The following is a 16,217-nucleotide window of genomic DNA, read 5'->3' on the forward strand; positions in this document are numbered from 1 at the left end:
GTTGAGTAATTTGGGTGAACTGACCCTTTAAAATTAGTTTAGAGTGAGGACTTAATGTATGTCGCAGATAATCTTGGGTTACGCAAAGGGTAAGGATTTGGTATGCAATAAATCAAAGCGCCTTAAGTGTAGGCGTATAAACATATTTCTATATGTATGCATGAACGTGCGTTGGTGTGTGTGTACTTTAGGCTAGGAGTGCAAACATGACTTTCAGATCTAATTTGTAGGGCTGTCAATTGATTAAAATATTTAATCGTGATTAATCACACATTGTTTATCTGTTCAAAATGTACCTTAAAGGGAGATTTGACAAGTATTTAATACTCTTATCAACATGGGAGTGGGAAAAAATACTTGCTTTATGCAAATGTATGTATATATTTACTATTGGAAATCAATAAACAACACAAAATAATGACAAATATTGTCCAGAAACCCTCACAGGTACTGCATTTAGCATAAACAATATGCTCAAATCATAAAATGGCAAACTGCAGTCCAACAGGCAACAACAGCTGTCAGTGTGTCAGTGTGCTGACTTGACTATGACTTGCCCCAAACTGCATGTGATTATCATAAAGTGGACATGTCTGTAAAGGGGAGACTTGTGGGTACCCATAGAACCCATTTTCAATCACATATTATGAGGTCAGAGGTCAAGGGACCGAATTTAACGCAAGTTCGGAGCGTTATTTAGCCTCCTTTGGGACAAGCTAGTATGACGTGGTTGCTACCAATGGATTACTTAAGTTTTTTAGTTTCATATGAGACCAGTATTAACAGTCTAGCTACAAATCTGAGCCAGATACAACCTCCGAAAGATTGATTGCATTAATGCGTTAAAAAACAATAGTGGCATTAAAACGAATTTGCGTTAACGCATTATTATTGTGTTAACTTTGACAGCCCTAGTAAAAATAAGAGCCCAATATGACATAACATACTCTTGAGTCATTTTGCACTTTGTCTGGACATGGTGAGTCCTCAGTGATGTATATGAAAGGCTGTGAAGTGTCGTGCAGGGTGTGGCTGGTCCAACGGTGGGAACGACCGGGAGTTGGCAGAGGTGAGGTATAATCCTGGCATTAAGCTGTGGTGCAGCTTCATGGGAGTGGAAAGGTGGATAAAAACGAAGATGGTGAACCTCTGTCTGTCACTGGAAGATGGGATATTGGCTTCCGACCACTAAACAGAGGCTGGGTGCGAGGCGAACAGAGAAGACAGCACCAGACTGAGACAGTGTTCATTCTAGCCGTCATCCTGCGGGGAAGTGTTAACAGACAAACATCAGGACAGACACTGTTTATACGCAACTCCCTAACATAGAACTGGAATAATGAGCCCTCTCAACCTGATCGTTTTTAAATCATCAGCACGCCAAGGGCTTTTAGACACACACACAATCAGGTCATCAGATTCAGAAAACACAGCTGCCTGCCTAGTCAGGGAAACCGAGCCGCACTGCTGCATAAAACACAAATTGTTTCCACTTTAAAAAAGCCGAGCCGTGTCTAGAACAATAGGCTGCCATTGTGTTCCCACGGGATAGAGGAGAGCTTTAATGAGAGAGCAGAGGTGTGACATAGCGAGGACACGGGACTCACTCTCACACACACAGAAATCCCCCAAGACTAGTGTGAGAGGGCAATTCAACCCACCGCTGAGAAGAATTGCAACATAATGATGCAGTGAGCGCAGCGCAAACATATCATTTGGCCTCCAGCTCCCAAAAAAAAGGATATTTTTGGGGAGTGGAAAACACTTAAAAATCTGAATAATGTTTACTCGCGGTTTCTGCTTCTTTTCCCCTAATGTGTGTGTTTTGTGCACCGCAAACAACAAGCGCTCTTCCCAGAGGATGTCACTGGGAAACCTGTGATGAACGGGGGAAGACTCAGCTCACGTTTTTCGTCTCTTTTGTACCTGTTGTCTCAAAGCATGCGATGGCAGACTCATCTGTTCATCATCAGCGGTGTCGTCGCTCCAGATATGTGTCCCTGTTGTCATGAAGTCACTATTCGGAGCCCTCTGATCCTCTATCGCTGTCTCCTTTTCAATCTTTTGTGATGATCGTTTTCATGCGGTCATCTGTTGTCACGCCAAATCCTGATTCCCGATTCCTCGTGATGAGCCAGCTGGTTCCTTTTTCTGTTTGTCCGTGACACCCTGGCAGTACACAGACATAGGAGAAGACACACACACTCGCCATGACAACGTATTTACTCCTCTGTCGAGACGCTCTCCTCATTTTGGCTGATTTACGGGGGCCCTGATTACACTCTGTTTACTGGCACTCGTAAACACAATGACATCCTGGCAGCGCTTAAACGTCTCAAACACTGTTATTATTTCTCCATCTTAGCAAGGAGACACAAAGCGTAATTCTCAATGCTGGATCTCGGTTATCTGCCCCGACCGCAGCCACACACACACACACACACACACACATACACCAGTGTGTCATCTGCCGGGCAGACATGGAAAAAAAGCAACACAGAAAGAGAGCGGATGGGAGAGTCATTTTTGGGCAGCGGCTCAGTATCTGTCTGGCTCTGTCACGGCGTGTATGTTCTATTTAATAGTATAAGAGCTAATTATTCAATACTTTTTAAGTGATGCAAGTGTTGTCAGGGCAAAAGGAGAAGGCATTAAATTCATGCCGTGTATGATGTCTTTGGCTAACTGAGTGGAATTGACAGTTTGGTTCTTTGGAGCCGCCGACTCAGACTTCTTCGCCACCCGTAGAGACAGAAAGAGAGAGGGAGAGAAATGGCTGGGAGGGGTAATATAAAAGTAGGGTTGGCAGAGCGCAAGGCAGCAGAGTGCCAAGGCATCTCTAACTTCATTTACAGACTCTTCTTGACATTATAAAAAAGCACAGATCGTTAAAGAAATATGTAAAAAACGGATCTGGATGCCCTAAAGCTGTAAGCGATCGCACCTCTCATGGTCAAGACTCTGTGGCTTTGGGTTGGTGTCAAATCAAAGATAGCATCAATAGACGTCGCCTGAAGCGTTCGTCACTTCCTTTTCGGTTGAAACCAAAAACTATTGACTAAGGCCCAACTCCAATCCGGCCCCTACACCCTCTCCCTACCTACTTCCACTCCGTTTGAGCGTTCGCGTGGAGGTCCGCCATATTAAGTGCCATCCCAAACCAATTAGCGGTGAGTGGAAATGAGTTATATAACCCTCCAACAGCGAGCTTACATCGATGCCGACTTAACCAGCTGCCTTTTACTGATGACGTGCAACGCCGTTTTGTGTTCATCCTAAAATACGCTCCGCACAAAAATGTAAGTTTCAAGTTCTAAGTTAATACTGCATTTATTTATACTACACATTGAAACTAATTCTTATTTATTAGGGCTGTCAAAGTCAATGCGATAATAACGCGTTAAAGCAAATTCATTTTTAATGCCACTAATTTCTTTAACACATTACCGCAATGGTGCAGACTCGGAATCTGGGACCAACCATGTCATACTAGCTTGCCTCGAAGGAGGTTAAGTAACGCTCCAAACTTACTTTATGATAATCACATGCAGTTTGGGACAAGTCATAGTCAAGCCAGCACACTGACACAGTGACAGCTGTTGTTTTTTATGCTAAATGCAGTACCTGTGAGGGTTTCTGGACAATATTTGTCATTGTTTTGTGTTATTAATTGCTTTCCAATTATGAATATATACATATATTTGCATAAAGCAAGCATATTTGCCCACTCCTATGTTGATAAGAGTATTAACTACTTGACAAATCTCCTTTTAAGGTTCATTTTGAACAAACAGATTGCCAAAACAAACAGACATAGAAAAATGATGTGATTAATTTGCAATGAATCACTATTAATCATGGACAATCATGCGATTAACTGTGATTAAATATTTTAATTGACAGCACTAATTGTAGTATTTATAATTTACATTTTTCTTATTTAAATTTTCTTATAAATTCTCTATATTATATGTTTCTATTCTAGAAGGGGAGCAACTGTAATGTAACCCAGAAGCTTGTGAGTGTGACTACAAACGGAGTTCAGTCCGCCACAGAGTGGGAGGGGTGTAGGGGCCGTTTTGGAATTGGGCCCAAAAGTAAGCGGTCCATGCAGTCACATGTCTGCACATTCAGTAATTCGACTTTATTTCCGGTAAGCTTCATGACACAGGCGTTGCTGGAGGTAAAGTGTGGCTGCAGGATGAAACGTTTTCTCTCCGGTGCAGAGTTCTGACTCACGTGTGGTGACAGTAAGAAAGTCCTGACTCATCCTCAGACCCCCGCCGGCCGCCTGAGAAATCAAAGGAGCGGAGTAACGACACGATGGTCTGTTCTCATGCTGACCTGTTCTGTGGTAGTACAGGTCAGCAGATTGTCAAGTCTGTGACGCCACTCTGGTTCTCATCAGGTGCTTTAGAGGAAATCGGCTTAGCTCATTTCCTTACTTCAACAATTGAGTTTGGATGTGCGTGTGTTTCCGACTATCTGTCTTTGTTCAGAGGTGGAATAATCTTCTCATTCCGGTCAAAGTAAACGCACCTCCTGCACAGCGATATACAACTTTTTGATTCCACTTACTAATCCTTTATAGAGGGTTTATTAGTTAAACCTAATGGCTTTAGTAATTGTTAATACATCATTTACTTATACTTTATAGATCAGTTATTGAAGCTATTTTTGAGAATAACTTTTGAGTTGCCAGATGGTTAAAAAGACTTTATACTCCTCCAGCAGAACATCTGCTTTGTCTTTTTCGCTGCTCTCTATTTATTAAGTCATTTAAAATTTACGTACTGCAGACTTGGTGGATTTTTTCAATGACACTGTAACATTTGTTGATGACTTACTCAATTTTTTCTGATGACTCATTAGAAAGTGAGGAACTCATTATGCTTTTTGAATGACTATATTACAGTAACATGAGTAACTGCAGACTTGATGTTTTTTTAGCCTTTATTTATGACATAGTAGCATTTATAACTATAAACTTTACAATTAAAGGTAAGGTTGGTAGTGTTCTTCAAAAACACTTGTTATTAGTTGTAATTCTCTTTACATCTCGACAGTAATCAATAAATCAAATGCTCTGACAAAAAAAAAATAGAAAGAAATCTGTTATCTGAGGCTGCAGGACTGTAATAAACCCGTCCATCATGTCATTCAGCCCGAACGTCATGATTGGACGGGCTGCCTACCTGCCTACCTGTCTACCTGCGTGCACACTCCCAATGTGCTCATTGCGCGTCACCGTAGTCGTTGTTTACGTTCATATTGGTAATTTTGGGGGAGTGTCTTTGGAGGGAGGCGTGAAGGGACGGGCTGTCAGCGTTGCCGACTTGGCGACTTTCTGATTAGCTTTAGGGACTTTTGGAGCTTGAATGCTGCTAGCTACTTTCATTGGATTCATTGTTTTTTTTGGTTTGGATCATTCTTAAAATCTAGCATACACTTGCTAGTTTCTCAAAATCACCGACCCTAGTTTTAATGACTCACCAGCAAAACAGATTTTTCAAATCAGTTACAAACCCTTTATAAAGGGCAACATATGTGAAAGTGGTAATAACATTTCTTCTTTACTTTTTAAACTTTTCTTTAAAAAAATTGACAAATGAACCTTAACTCAAGGCCCAGGGACTAGCTTGTTCTGTAGCTTTCAACCACATGACATGGTCTTCATCAGCAGATGGAGTCGAGTCGTCTTGATGTGATCTAAAAATGGAACTTTAATCTGGTGGTGATAGGTGCTAGTAGCTCGTAAGGTCGCAGAGCTCCAGAAAAAAAAAAGCTAGTAAGTGGAGCTTGAGTTGAGAGACATTACATTTATTTAGCTGACGATTTTATCCAAAGCAACTTTGGATAAGTTTATTCAACCATGTGGGACAACAACAAAAATTGAAAGAATTATGCATGACTCGACTCGCACAAACTATCAAGAACTTTCACATTTTGGAAAATACGCTTATTTGCTTTCTGAGAAGATCAATACCAGTCTCATTTAACCCTGAGAAAGAAAGCAAATAAGCACCTTTCCCAAGAATGTCGAACTATTCCTTTAAAATCCTGTCCTTCGTCTTATCTTCTCTGTTTTTTAAACACTTGATTATGTTGTTTTATGGTCATGGGGACATTGTAAAACCACTGAAGACGTATTTTTGGCAACATGTGATTTCTGATGACCTAAGACTTGACGCTTATTCTAAGTCACTTTGGACGAGACCACCAACTAAAAGCCTGAAACGTAAATGTCATATAAAACGTGTGTGTGTGTGTGTTTATTTGTCTGCCTAATTCAGTCCAGCCCTTGGTTTGTGCAACAGGGCCTGCCTTGTTTATTGTTGTATGTTGCTAACAACAGCACCAGATGGTAATGATGATAGTCAACCACTCTTCTCAGTCTGCTGTCCGCAGAACAGGTGTAACCTCATTCCCTTTCTAATTTGTCAGCCCCCGCTTGTTTTCCCTCATTTTCACCAAGTTTTGTTAAAACTAGTCCGTTTTTTTCTTCTATTTTCTGCCCTCTTATTGCTCTCCCTCCATTACCCCGCGGTGATGTTAAGTGAGCTAGTATTTTTGGACTTCCAGCATGACGCCAGAAACCATCAAACTTCTTAGCTTTCCCCTTTGGCGGTCCGTGAAACCCCACTGTCAGTGGAGCCCAAAGGCAACAGCAAAGTGGACGGAGTGTTCGGTAGCAAAGTAGTAAAGCAAAAAAAAAAAAAAACCAGGAAAAAAGGAAGATAAAATAATAAAAGGTCCTCTGTGATTTATTGCCGATTTATTGAGTCTTTGGCGCTGCTCTTGTTTTAAAAAATCTGAGTTTTAAATGTTTTAGGCACAGAGCTTTGGAAATAGAGTTTTTGTGTGCAGTGGTGCATTTCCAGATCCTGGGGTCCAGAGTTCCCAAGGCCCGGTCCAAAGGGGGGGTTCTGGGGGTCAGGGTGGCCTCAGAAAACACTGTTATGTATGATCTAAAAGAAGCATCTGGACCAGTGGCTGCCTCACACACACTGGAAACACTTAAAGCTGTGGATGGAAAGACTCACACACTGTACTTCTCAGCCCACACAGTGACTTCACAACACACAAAAAGACACCGTCTTCTGCATGTTGTTTGTCTTCGATGTCGCTGCTAAAGACCTGCTGTCACCGACTGATCTACACGCCGAGCACCGCGGCAGTAAACACAGAGCTAATATATTTTTGGGGGAGCATAAACAACATTTGAAAACAGTGTAATTGGCCTGCAATTACAGAGCTGTGATTATGGAGAATGGTGCATATTTTTACTCAGGACCAACCTGCTTCTGAGCGCTGGCAATAATCAAGAGAATATGGATGGAGCTTGGCTCAGCCTCATACAGTTTAAGGTACTTCATAGACTCCATTATAGTAAACTTTCCAAGTTTTACCCAGACAGATGATAGATGTGATAGATGCTCACATGCCCCCTGTGACCTGACTCACATGTTCTGGTCGTTCCACAAATTGGCTCAATTCGTTGTTGTTGTTTTTTTTGGGGGTTTTTTGCGCATTTTCAAGCCTTCATTGATAGGATAGTGGACAGTCTAGAAAGGGGAAGAGAGGGAGGGCCGCCATGGTTAGGACTCAGCCTTGCTATATGGGTGCCCGCTCTACCAACTGAGCTATCGAGGCGCCCTCAATTTGTTTTTTGATGCGGTCTCAAATTCTAGGGGATTAAAATCCATCCCCTCATGTAGCATTATTTGGTAGATCTCCAGACAAAATCACTACAACTATCCAAACTAATGTTATCACGTTCACCTCCTTGATTGCCCGTAGGAAAATTTTACTTCTATGAAAGTCCAACCTGCCACCTTCATTTAAATCTTGACTACTTGAAATTCTGCCACTCCTAAAATTGGAGAAAAAAATAAATTTACACAAAGAGGTTCCTCCGATGGATTTTACTCTAATTGGAGACCATTGATCAATTATGTTGATCGGCTTCCCCGTAGTAAGGTGCCACAGTAAATATGTGTCTTGTACCTACCTGCGTTGAGCGTGGGTTTTGCTGCCTATCTGCCTCATGGCCCCCTCGCGATTAATCGCAAACACATTATTTTTATTTCTGTTCAAAATATACCTTGAAGGGAGATTTGTCAAGTATTTAATACTTCTATCAACATAGGAGTGGGCAAATATGCTGCTTTATGCAAATGTATGTATATATTTATTTTTAAAAAATCAATTAACCACACAAAATAATGACAGATATTGTCCAGAAACCCTCAGAGGTACTGCATTAAGCATAAAAAATATGCTAAAATTATAACATGGCAAACTACAGCCCAATATATATACATACATATATATTTATATATATATGTATGTATATATATATGTATATATATATGTATATATGTATATACATATATACATATATATATTCTCAATATTATTTATTTAGGGGGTGTGGGGGGGGCCTTTATAGTTGTAGTATTGTACTATATCTTTTGTGCCAATAAAACATTTTTACATAAGAGAAAATTGGATGGAGATGTGGATGCCTTCACAGTCTTCAAATGTTCACAATTTAGGCCAAAACACACCTGCCTGTTTGAAAAATGGCTAACAAATAAGAAAACATAGGAGATAAAGAAGCAGTGGATAACATCAAGGGGCTTTAAAAAACAGTTTTGTGGAAGAAGTGCTTATTCTTGACTTAGCACAGAGTCAGCCCTTATTAAAACATAGACAGGAAACATTGCATTTGTTTTGGCTGGGCTGCATGAGAATGGTCAGGCTCCGAGTACCTGGATCAGGGGGTATTACAGCAAATCGCTGCGGCGAGGGGAGAATCAATGGAGGACAGAGGACGAGGGACCTGAGGAATATCAATAAAGGAAAAGGGACGCGCTGATAAAGCAAGATAAAGAACGAGGGAAAGATAGGTCAGCAGGGAGTTGCGGCCAGGCGAGAATGCGAGGATTTTGTTGGAATGCTTTGACGCACTAAAACCGAAAATCTCATTCTGTGGTTTGTACGTCTGGTTTATCGTGTCCTCATCTATCTCTCACACGTGCACACACATTCCTCTCTTCTTCTGTCTAAGGATCATCAACAAAGGAAAATTGCTGAGTGAAGTCTATCGCTCTCTGTGGAATACACCTATTACAAAGCAAAAGGGAAAACTACAGGAAATTTCATAATCGGGCCCATATTAGCCCGGGGCCTTGCAAACCCGGTACTGTCAGCATGTTTTTTGGAAAACAAGGGAGGAACAGAGCAAGGCGTTGGAAATAATTTGGCGCTTATGGATCTGAACGCTGGATCCAGATCTTTGGAAAGTCTACGAAGGGCTTTAGCGAGGTTAGAGGTGACAAAGCAGAACTGCTTTCTCCGACGCCGGAGTTTTGGCAATCTGTGTGGCTGTCTGCGACGATGCTAAACCCCCAAAAAAGTGTCCTCGTGCAACCTTTTTCCAGTCTAACAATCATGGGAATGAAATTCCAGTGAAAACGGCCTCATTAGCAGAAGGGAGCGCTCAGGAACGCCCCGTTGACTGTAGTGTTGCGGTGACGGTGGCGCAAGGAAGGCCTCGTTAAAACGGTTGCTCAGGTTTAGACATTTGCTTTACTGGGAAATGTGGCGTGGATGGTGTTAAGAGACTGGTTGTCCCTGCTTGGGACATCTGGGCAGATGAAGAAGGACTTAAGACGAACTCTTTGGTACCTTTGGACTAAATGGAAATTCCAAGACAATTCGCTTTCTTTTGAACGTTCTTGAGTCGACGGGTCATCTATACGTGGTCACGATTGAACTTCTTAAAAGCTCACAGGGCTTTAGCTGTTTGTTTAGTTTACTTAAAGAGAGCGCCTGGAGGCTGCACGGCTAGGAAATCCAGATGCTCTGCTCTCTTTTAATGCCTCATGAAACGCCAAGCCCGTGTCATCGCATTCACTGCTGGGCAAAACGTACCTAGAGCCGCTGGACCCAAGACAGAAGACAGGTTCAACGCAAACACACCCCGCAAATTAACCCACGCACTGACGTGCACATGGTCTTTCTCTCGGCGGCGTGCTGAGGTAAACACACTGCTTACCCTGAAGAGAAGTTTTGGCTTCATTGTTTAATGACTCCGCTATTCCCCACTAATGTTTTACATATGAGATAGAGATTGCTCCCATTTGAAGGGAAAAAAAGAGAGCACACATCCATCTTTCTCTCACTGACTCACTTCATTCCCACTCAAATCTTTTACGCTCAGTCATTTTCAATCTGATTTCCTCAGACAACTCAATTACGTTGGCCGGGGCCCATTTGTTTTCGGACAAAATATTAGCGAATGGAGTTTATGAGTCATAAGAAACATCTTTCAACCCGATCCTATTAGTCACCTTGTTTCTTGACGGGCTTCTTGCAAAACGTCCTTTTTGTCCAGCATCTGAGCAAAGAGAGAAAACAGAGCAACACATGTTTGCACAGGACGCGGTGTACACTTACAGTACAGACCTCACACAGAACCACGCACACATACACACACACCTCACGAGCCTGCATGTTCAGCTAGATGTCAATAAATCCTCATTGACCCCAGAGAACTCTGCAAAACTAACCTGTTTTTTTTTCTTCTTCTTGTACTTTCAGAAACCACAGACCATGGATCAAGTAAATGTGACAAGTGAGTGGACTTTCTCTTACCTCGCAAATAATCTATTTTCATTTATCACAAGCCGAACTTGACCTCTAACTCCCCGCTCTGTTGTTTTGTTCTTTCCTGCGTGTGTTTGCGTGTTCCTCATGATCATCAGTGGCGGCAGTGGCGTCGGAGCTACGCAAAAGGAGCGAGTGAAGGGCAAAGACGAGACGTACTGGAGGGAGATCAACGCCGCCATGGCCTTGACCAACTTGGCGCAAGGGAAGGACAGTGTCTCCGGGACCACCAGCTGCATCATCCAGAAGTCCTCCCATATAGCAGAGATCAAGACTGTTAAAGTGCCGCTGATGCAGAAATATTAGCCCTGACGTCATCCTCCTCATCTCCTCTATGCAAACCAGCAAACATTCCTGTTTCAGCAAACTCGCCGCCGGAGTCCAAATAAACTCCCAAAGAAGTGAAAAGACAACTGTTGTTTAGGGAGGTGGGGGTTGTGTTTGAGGCGAGGAACAAAGTGCGGAACAAAAAGAGAACTCATTCTTTTTGGTCGTTATTGGTGTCTAAAAAGGCGCAAAAGAGGCCTTGACCATCTTTTCCTTTGCTGGGCTGACAGACAAATGTTGAGTTTCACTGCAGTATTTCCGAATAACAGACACTTTTGTAATGTTAACTTATTTTTGATGATTTTTTTTATTTCTTCTTTTTTTATGCGACAAAATTTGTATTTTGCCGAAAGTGCCTTTTAGACAAATAACTCGCCGACTGTGGTCAATGCAAAGTACAGATACTGAGGTGCCTCTTATATATATAGTATTTTACTAAGTTTAGTGTCATGATTCAGGATTTGTGAATGAAAACTCCCCGCAACAGCTTGTGCCTTAAGGACTGAATGAGCTCACCATCTGAGGCGCTGATGAACTCAAATAGCACGCACATTTCTCTTAGAAAATACCCAGCAGTAGTTCCCTGAAGGCATCATGCTTATTTTGACTGGAGTCTTCATTTTGACTGTAAAGCGAACGCTGTTTTGTCTCAGCCAGCCTCTCGTTGCTGGCAGGCAAACAGTAACTGTCGGATACGTAGATGCGTTGAGCCTAACGTGAGCGGCAGATCGATAAGCAGCCGACGTTCTCCACCTTGGATCGGCCTTGGATTGCATCACCCGGCGAAGGATTCCTCTCTTATCTGAGTTGCTGAAACGTGCACAAACGCTCAGCTGGACCTCAATGAAGTCACGTTTACGTAGATCTACAAGCCTGCTTTACGGTTCCGTATCTGCTCAGACAGAAGAATGCCATGACCTAAAAGGGATGTTTTTGCTTTGCATTATCAGTGTTTTATGTGGACAGTGTTGCCTTTTTCACATGTTTGTGCTCAGAACAAGATAGTCCAGAGTGAACAAAAAAAAAAAAAAAGCCACCACCACCGGCTCCCCCAGCCTTTTGATCCTCAGCCCTCTCAGCTGTTTAGCATTACATCCAAATTGCTGTTTACAAGAAGCCAGAGGATAGACTTAAAAGTTTGACTTTCTCCCCCCTTTCTCCCCTTTTTTTGTTTTGTTTGTCTTCAAAACTACATTTCAGTATTATCTACTTGTCGGCCAAGCAAGTGTTCAAAGTATTTGTTATTGTCAGTCTGTATATGTGTGGTCGCTTTGTTTTTGATCAGAACTTTGTACTTGGTTTCACTTAACCGTACCGCATTAAGAGCTTCTTTTGTCATCCAGTGGAAAGAATCTCTCTTCTAGAAAAGGACTTACGTACGGTGCATATGTTATGAACGTTTGTGGCGAACGATGCCAAGCTCACAAACGAGTTGGACTTATGGGAGAAACTGAAGTTGGCTCTCTGGGGCTGACTTTTTAATTTTATGTATATCTTTAAGGTACTGTTTATGTGTGTCAAAATGTACACTAGGTCATAAATTGTGCTTTTTTTTTTTTTGACAACCCGTATTGTGCTCATGGTCAAGGACTTTGAGAGGGAGTGAAGCTGCACAAAGTGACTTTTTGACCTTTTTTATGTCTTGAATGTGCAAAAAAAAGAAGCTGCACTTACAGTTCTTGGTTTTCAATCAGAAAACACACTTTTTACATAAAGGTTTGAAGAAGTAAAAGAAATGAAGGACAACCCTATATTATTCCTGTTAGCGTGCCTATGGAGGTATAATGAAATCAATCGCACTAGCCAATCCCCAGGCACAATTTGCTTATGCAGTGGGGGTTGTGGGCTCCCACATGTGTTTTTTATACACCTGATCCAGGCTGGGTAGCTGCGGGGTAGTGCCGGGTCCGCTCCTTGTGTTTCTAATCGCACCTCTGAACCTCTGGACCACTCGCGATCCTCACACCTCACACGATACCCGCTCGCTGGGAAGAGAAAGAGCGAGTGAAGGAGGCTTCAGAGACAACAGAGCTGCCTTTGTTGTTCCTACCTGCAGTCACTCCTCAACGACGACACCAGTTCTAACAAAGAAGTCTTCAAGGCCCAGACTTTGGTACTGTACATGCCTTTCTCCAGCACAAGCCCTGCTCTCACAACCACGCCGACAAATGGAAAGCAACGGTATGTATTAAAGCCTATAAATTATTATTGCGGACTTTGTAAAAAACAAAGTGGTGAGCATAGTTTGTTTTTTTATTGTTAAGTTATATAAATTGAGATTTTTTTTTTTGTTTGTTTTGATAGAGACTGGATTTTCAATCCAATGACCAAATGCATATCTCCTTGTATTGTCCGAGTTGCTCTCATGTAAAATTTCTTTTATAAAAAACAGTTGTTACTTGGTCAAAGCAAATAATGAATGAATAAACCTCTGAATGAAATGAAAAGCATCTTGTGTTTGTTCATTTGTTAATGTTCATTTTCACAAGCTTTTACCAATTTATTTATTTATTTACTTTTGCTTTTTTTTTGTGCCTCATGGAGGCAGCGTTGTGTTTACAGCTAATAGAAGCTGTAAACACAATGGTGACATATAATCACCTTATAAATGCCGCCTAACATGTTAGCAAAATTTTTTTGATTTTACACATCCCCTAGATACGCAGCAACATTACCATTTATTTGCAGCCTAAAAATTAAGTTCCCTTATAATGAAACTGCATTGTTAATTACGTTTTGAGGGAAACATATTTTGTTGTGGATTACGTTTGTTTTTGACGTATCACGAATACGTGTGCAATGACAGTCTGCGGAAGTCCACGTAGGAAGGAGGTCAGGGTGGTGGATAGGTCAAACAAACACAGGACTTTCCCCCAGGAGGTCGCTGTGTGTGTCCCGTGTGAAACTAAAAGTCAACCTTCACTTATATGAATTCATGTCCATAGCTTAATAATGTAACAAACATAGTCATTTTAGGCCAAACCATGTTTATTTTTGCCTACACCTAACCAAATAGTTTTATTGCTTAAACCTAACCAAGTAGTTTTGGCGACTAAATCTAACCAAGAAGATTTGCTGCGCTTTTTGTTTTGTTTCAATTTACAACGTTAACCACATGTTCAAAACTGTTTAAAACTGTTAAAACTGCTACCATAATCCGGGAGATTTCCCTCGAAGGCTTAATTGAGATATGCTGTAGTTTAGTTGTATGGGAATGTAATTTTGTAGGAGACAAGGTTCTTATTTGGAGTCATGTCTGTGGCCACCTGACAAATATAAGTGCAATATTCACTCTCCATTTCGCTCTGTTTTTGTCTCCATCAACTACTTCGAAAAATATCTCCGTCTCTTTAGCTGCTAAATGCTCCATTATGTTCACTAGCAAGTTGCTGTCTGCCATTTGGTGCTGGACAGATAGTGTACAGTGGGTTTTTAGAGTTTTTTTCACTGAAAACAGCTGCCTGATCCAACTGGAAAGGAGGTTGATGAGCGCTGTGAGACTCGACCCAAAGCAGCAAATTTGCGCTGTTCATCAAAACAATTAGCACAAGATGCTCAAACACGTAGAGCAGAGAGGAACTGCAGCGTTGGTAGATAATTCTCTGTAGGTTCATCATTACGAGTGACCCCTTTCACATTACATTTATTTATGTGATTTATTTGTAATGTAAAAAATATCAATTAGTGCAACTTTAAAGGCAAATATTACACATTTCATCTTTTCTAAATGGCCTCAGATTGAATGTAGGGGTGTCAATGTGTTTAGCATTTGAAAAGAGAGAGAAGGAACAAATTGCAAAGACAAATAAATATTGTGGCCTGTTGAGACAATTTTAGTTTTCCTTTGTTGATGTCAACAGGCTAAAGTCTTAATTCTAACCATGGGCCACCGCTCGACACTGATCGCAATATAGGAGATGTTTGTTTATGACACACAAGGCGGGGTGGTTTTTAAGAGCTAAACAAACTAATCATGACAAACCATTGGAAGAGCTCAATGTATACAGCGGTGATCTGCGTCAACCACACACCACACATTAGTGGTTTGGGCCCCAGCGTTGGCCATCTCCTGTGTATTTTTGCTACCTTTAGAAGGATGTTGGGCGTTTCACTTTATTTGTTTGACCCAGGATCAGATCGAAATCTGTCTTTCTGGAGTTCAAGAGGGCAGCAGCAGCAGCAGGAGATGAATGGCTTTAAATAAAGATTTCATAAAGTTTGGGTTTTCTATATCCGCTCTCATGTGTATGTGGATACCTAGGGAAGTGTGTACATATAATTTGAACTCTTGTGGTAGTGTGGATCCAGTATGATAGTGTCAATGAACAACCAAGCCTTTGTGCAGTGTCTGAGTCTGAGGGCATCTGAGGGAGGCCAGGGGAAGACGTTTATGTCTCAGACTTCCTAGTTGTGTCCCCTCCTTTCCTCAGGTCTCAGTCTCCCTTCTCTTTCCTGTACATTAATGGCTCTACCATGCCACCGCTCATCCTGAACCCTAGCTCTGCCACAAAGCTGAGGCAGAGACCCATCTTACGTCAGGAAAGACAGAACGAGGAAGATACTGAAGGAGAAAACAAGCTTTGACAGGAATAAAGATGTTGACAGCAACTGTTCCCAAGCTGGTAGCAGCGAACGCCACAAACTGTAAATGGTGCCGAGCGTTGGACGGCCTTACGTCCTGTGGTTCCATTGTCAGTCACAACCGATCAGGATGCAGCCTGTGGAGTGGCCAAACACCCAACGAGTTGCACCGCTGGTTTTCCTGCGGATCAGCTGACTCTGGACCTCAGCGTGGCCCTGAGAGATGGCTCACCCGGACACTTCCCTGAAATAACCCTATCACGTTTGTTGACCTCTCATCCCTCGCTGCACTGAGCCGGCCAAACCCCACCTTCTCTGAGCCACACTTTCCATTGAAAAACTAAGTGATATTCCATGCAGCCTATAGCCCTTCATTTTTTTTTCACCCGTGCCTCCTCTCTGCGCCGCTGACAGATTTGAGTTGTGGAACTGCACGGTTATCTCGGCGCAGGAGACGGACAAGTGGAGATTCTCGCTTGGCGCGCCCCGCGACTTGACAGACTCCAGACTTCACCTTGGCCATTTAGTCAGCCAGAAACTCAACTTCACCGTCAGCGGGCAAAAACCACACGGAATGAAATCCGAGAACGCAGACGTCCAGAAAATCATTTCCCATTTGATGAGGAAATATGACT

General features: G+C 42.1%; 1 protein-coding gene across 1 annotated transcript in view; it reads left to right on the forward strand.

The window, feature by feature from the left end:
- Positions 1 to 13,448, forward strand: part of mkxa (mohawk homeobox a) — a 32,903-nt gene extending 19,455 nt beyond the window's left edge. The window contains exons 6-7 of the mRNA XM_037757333.1: positions 10,609 to 10,642; positions 10,773 to 13,448. Of these exons, the coding sequence (XP_037613261.1) occupies positions 10,609 to 10,642; positions 10,773 to 10,980 (242 nt within the window). The 3' untranslated portion in view covers positions 10,981 to 13,448. The remainder of the gene's footprint in view (positions 1 to 10,608; positions 10,643 to 10,772) is intronic.
- The last annotated feature ends 2,769 nt before the right edge of the window (positions 13,449 to 16,217 follow it).

The sequence above is a fragment of the Sebastes umbrosus genome, chromosome 21 (genome assembly GCF_015220745.1).
Source record: "Sebastes umbrosus isolate fSebUmb1 chromosome 21, fSebUmb1.pri, whole genome shotgun sequence".
NCBI classification, from domain to species: domain Eukaryota; kingdom Metazoa; phylum Chordata; class Actinopteri; order Perciformes; family Sebastidae; genus Sebastes; species Sebastes umbrosus.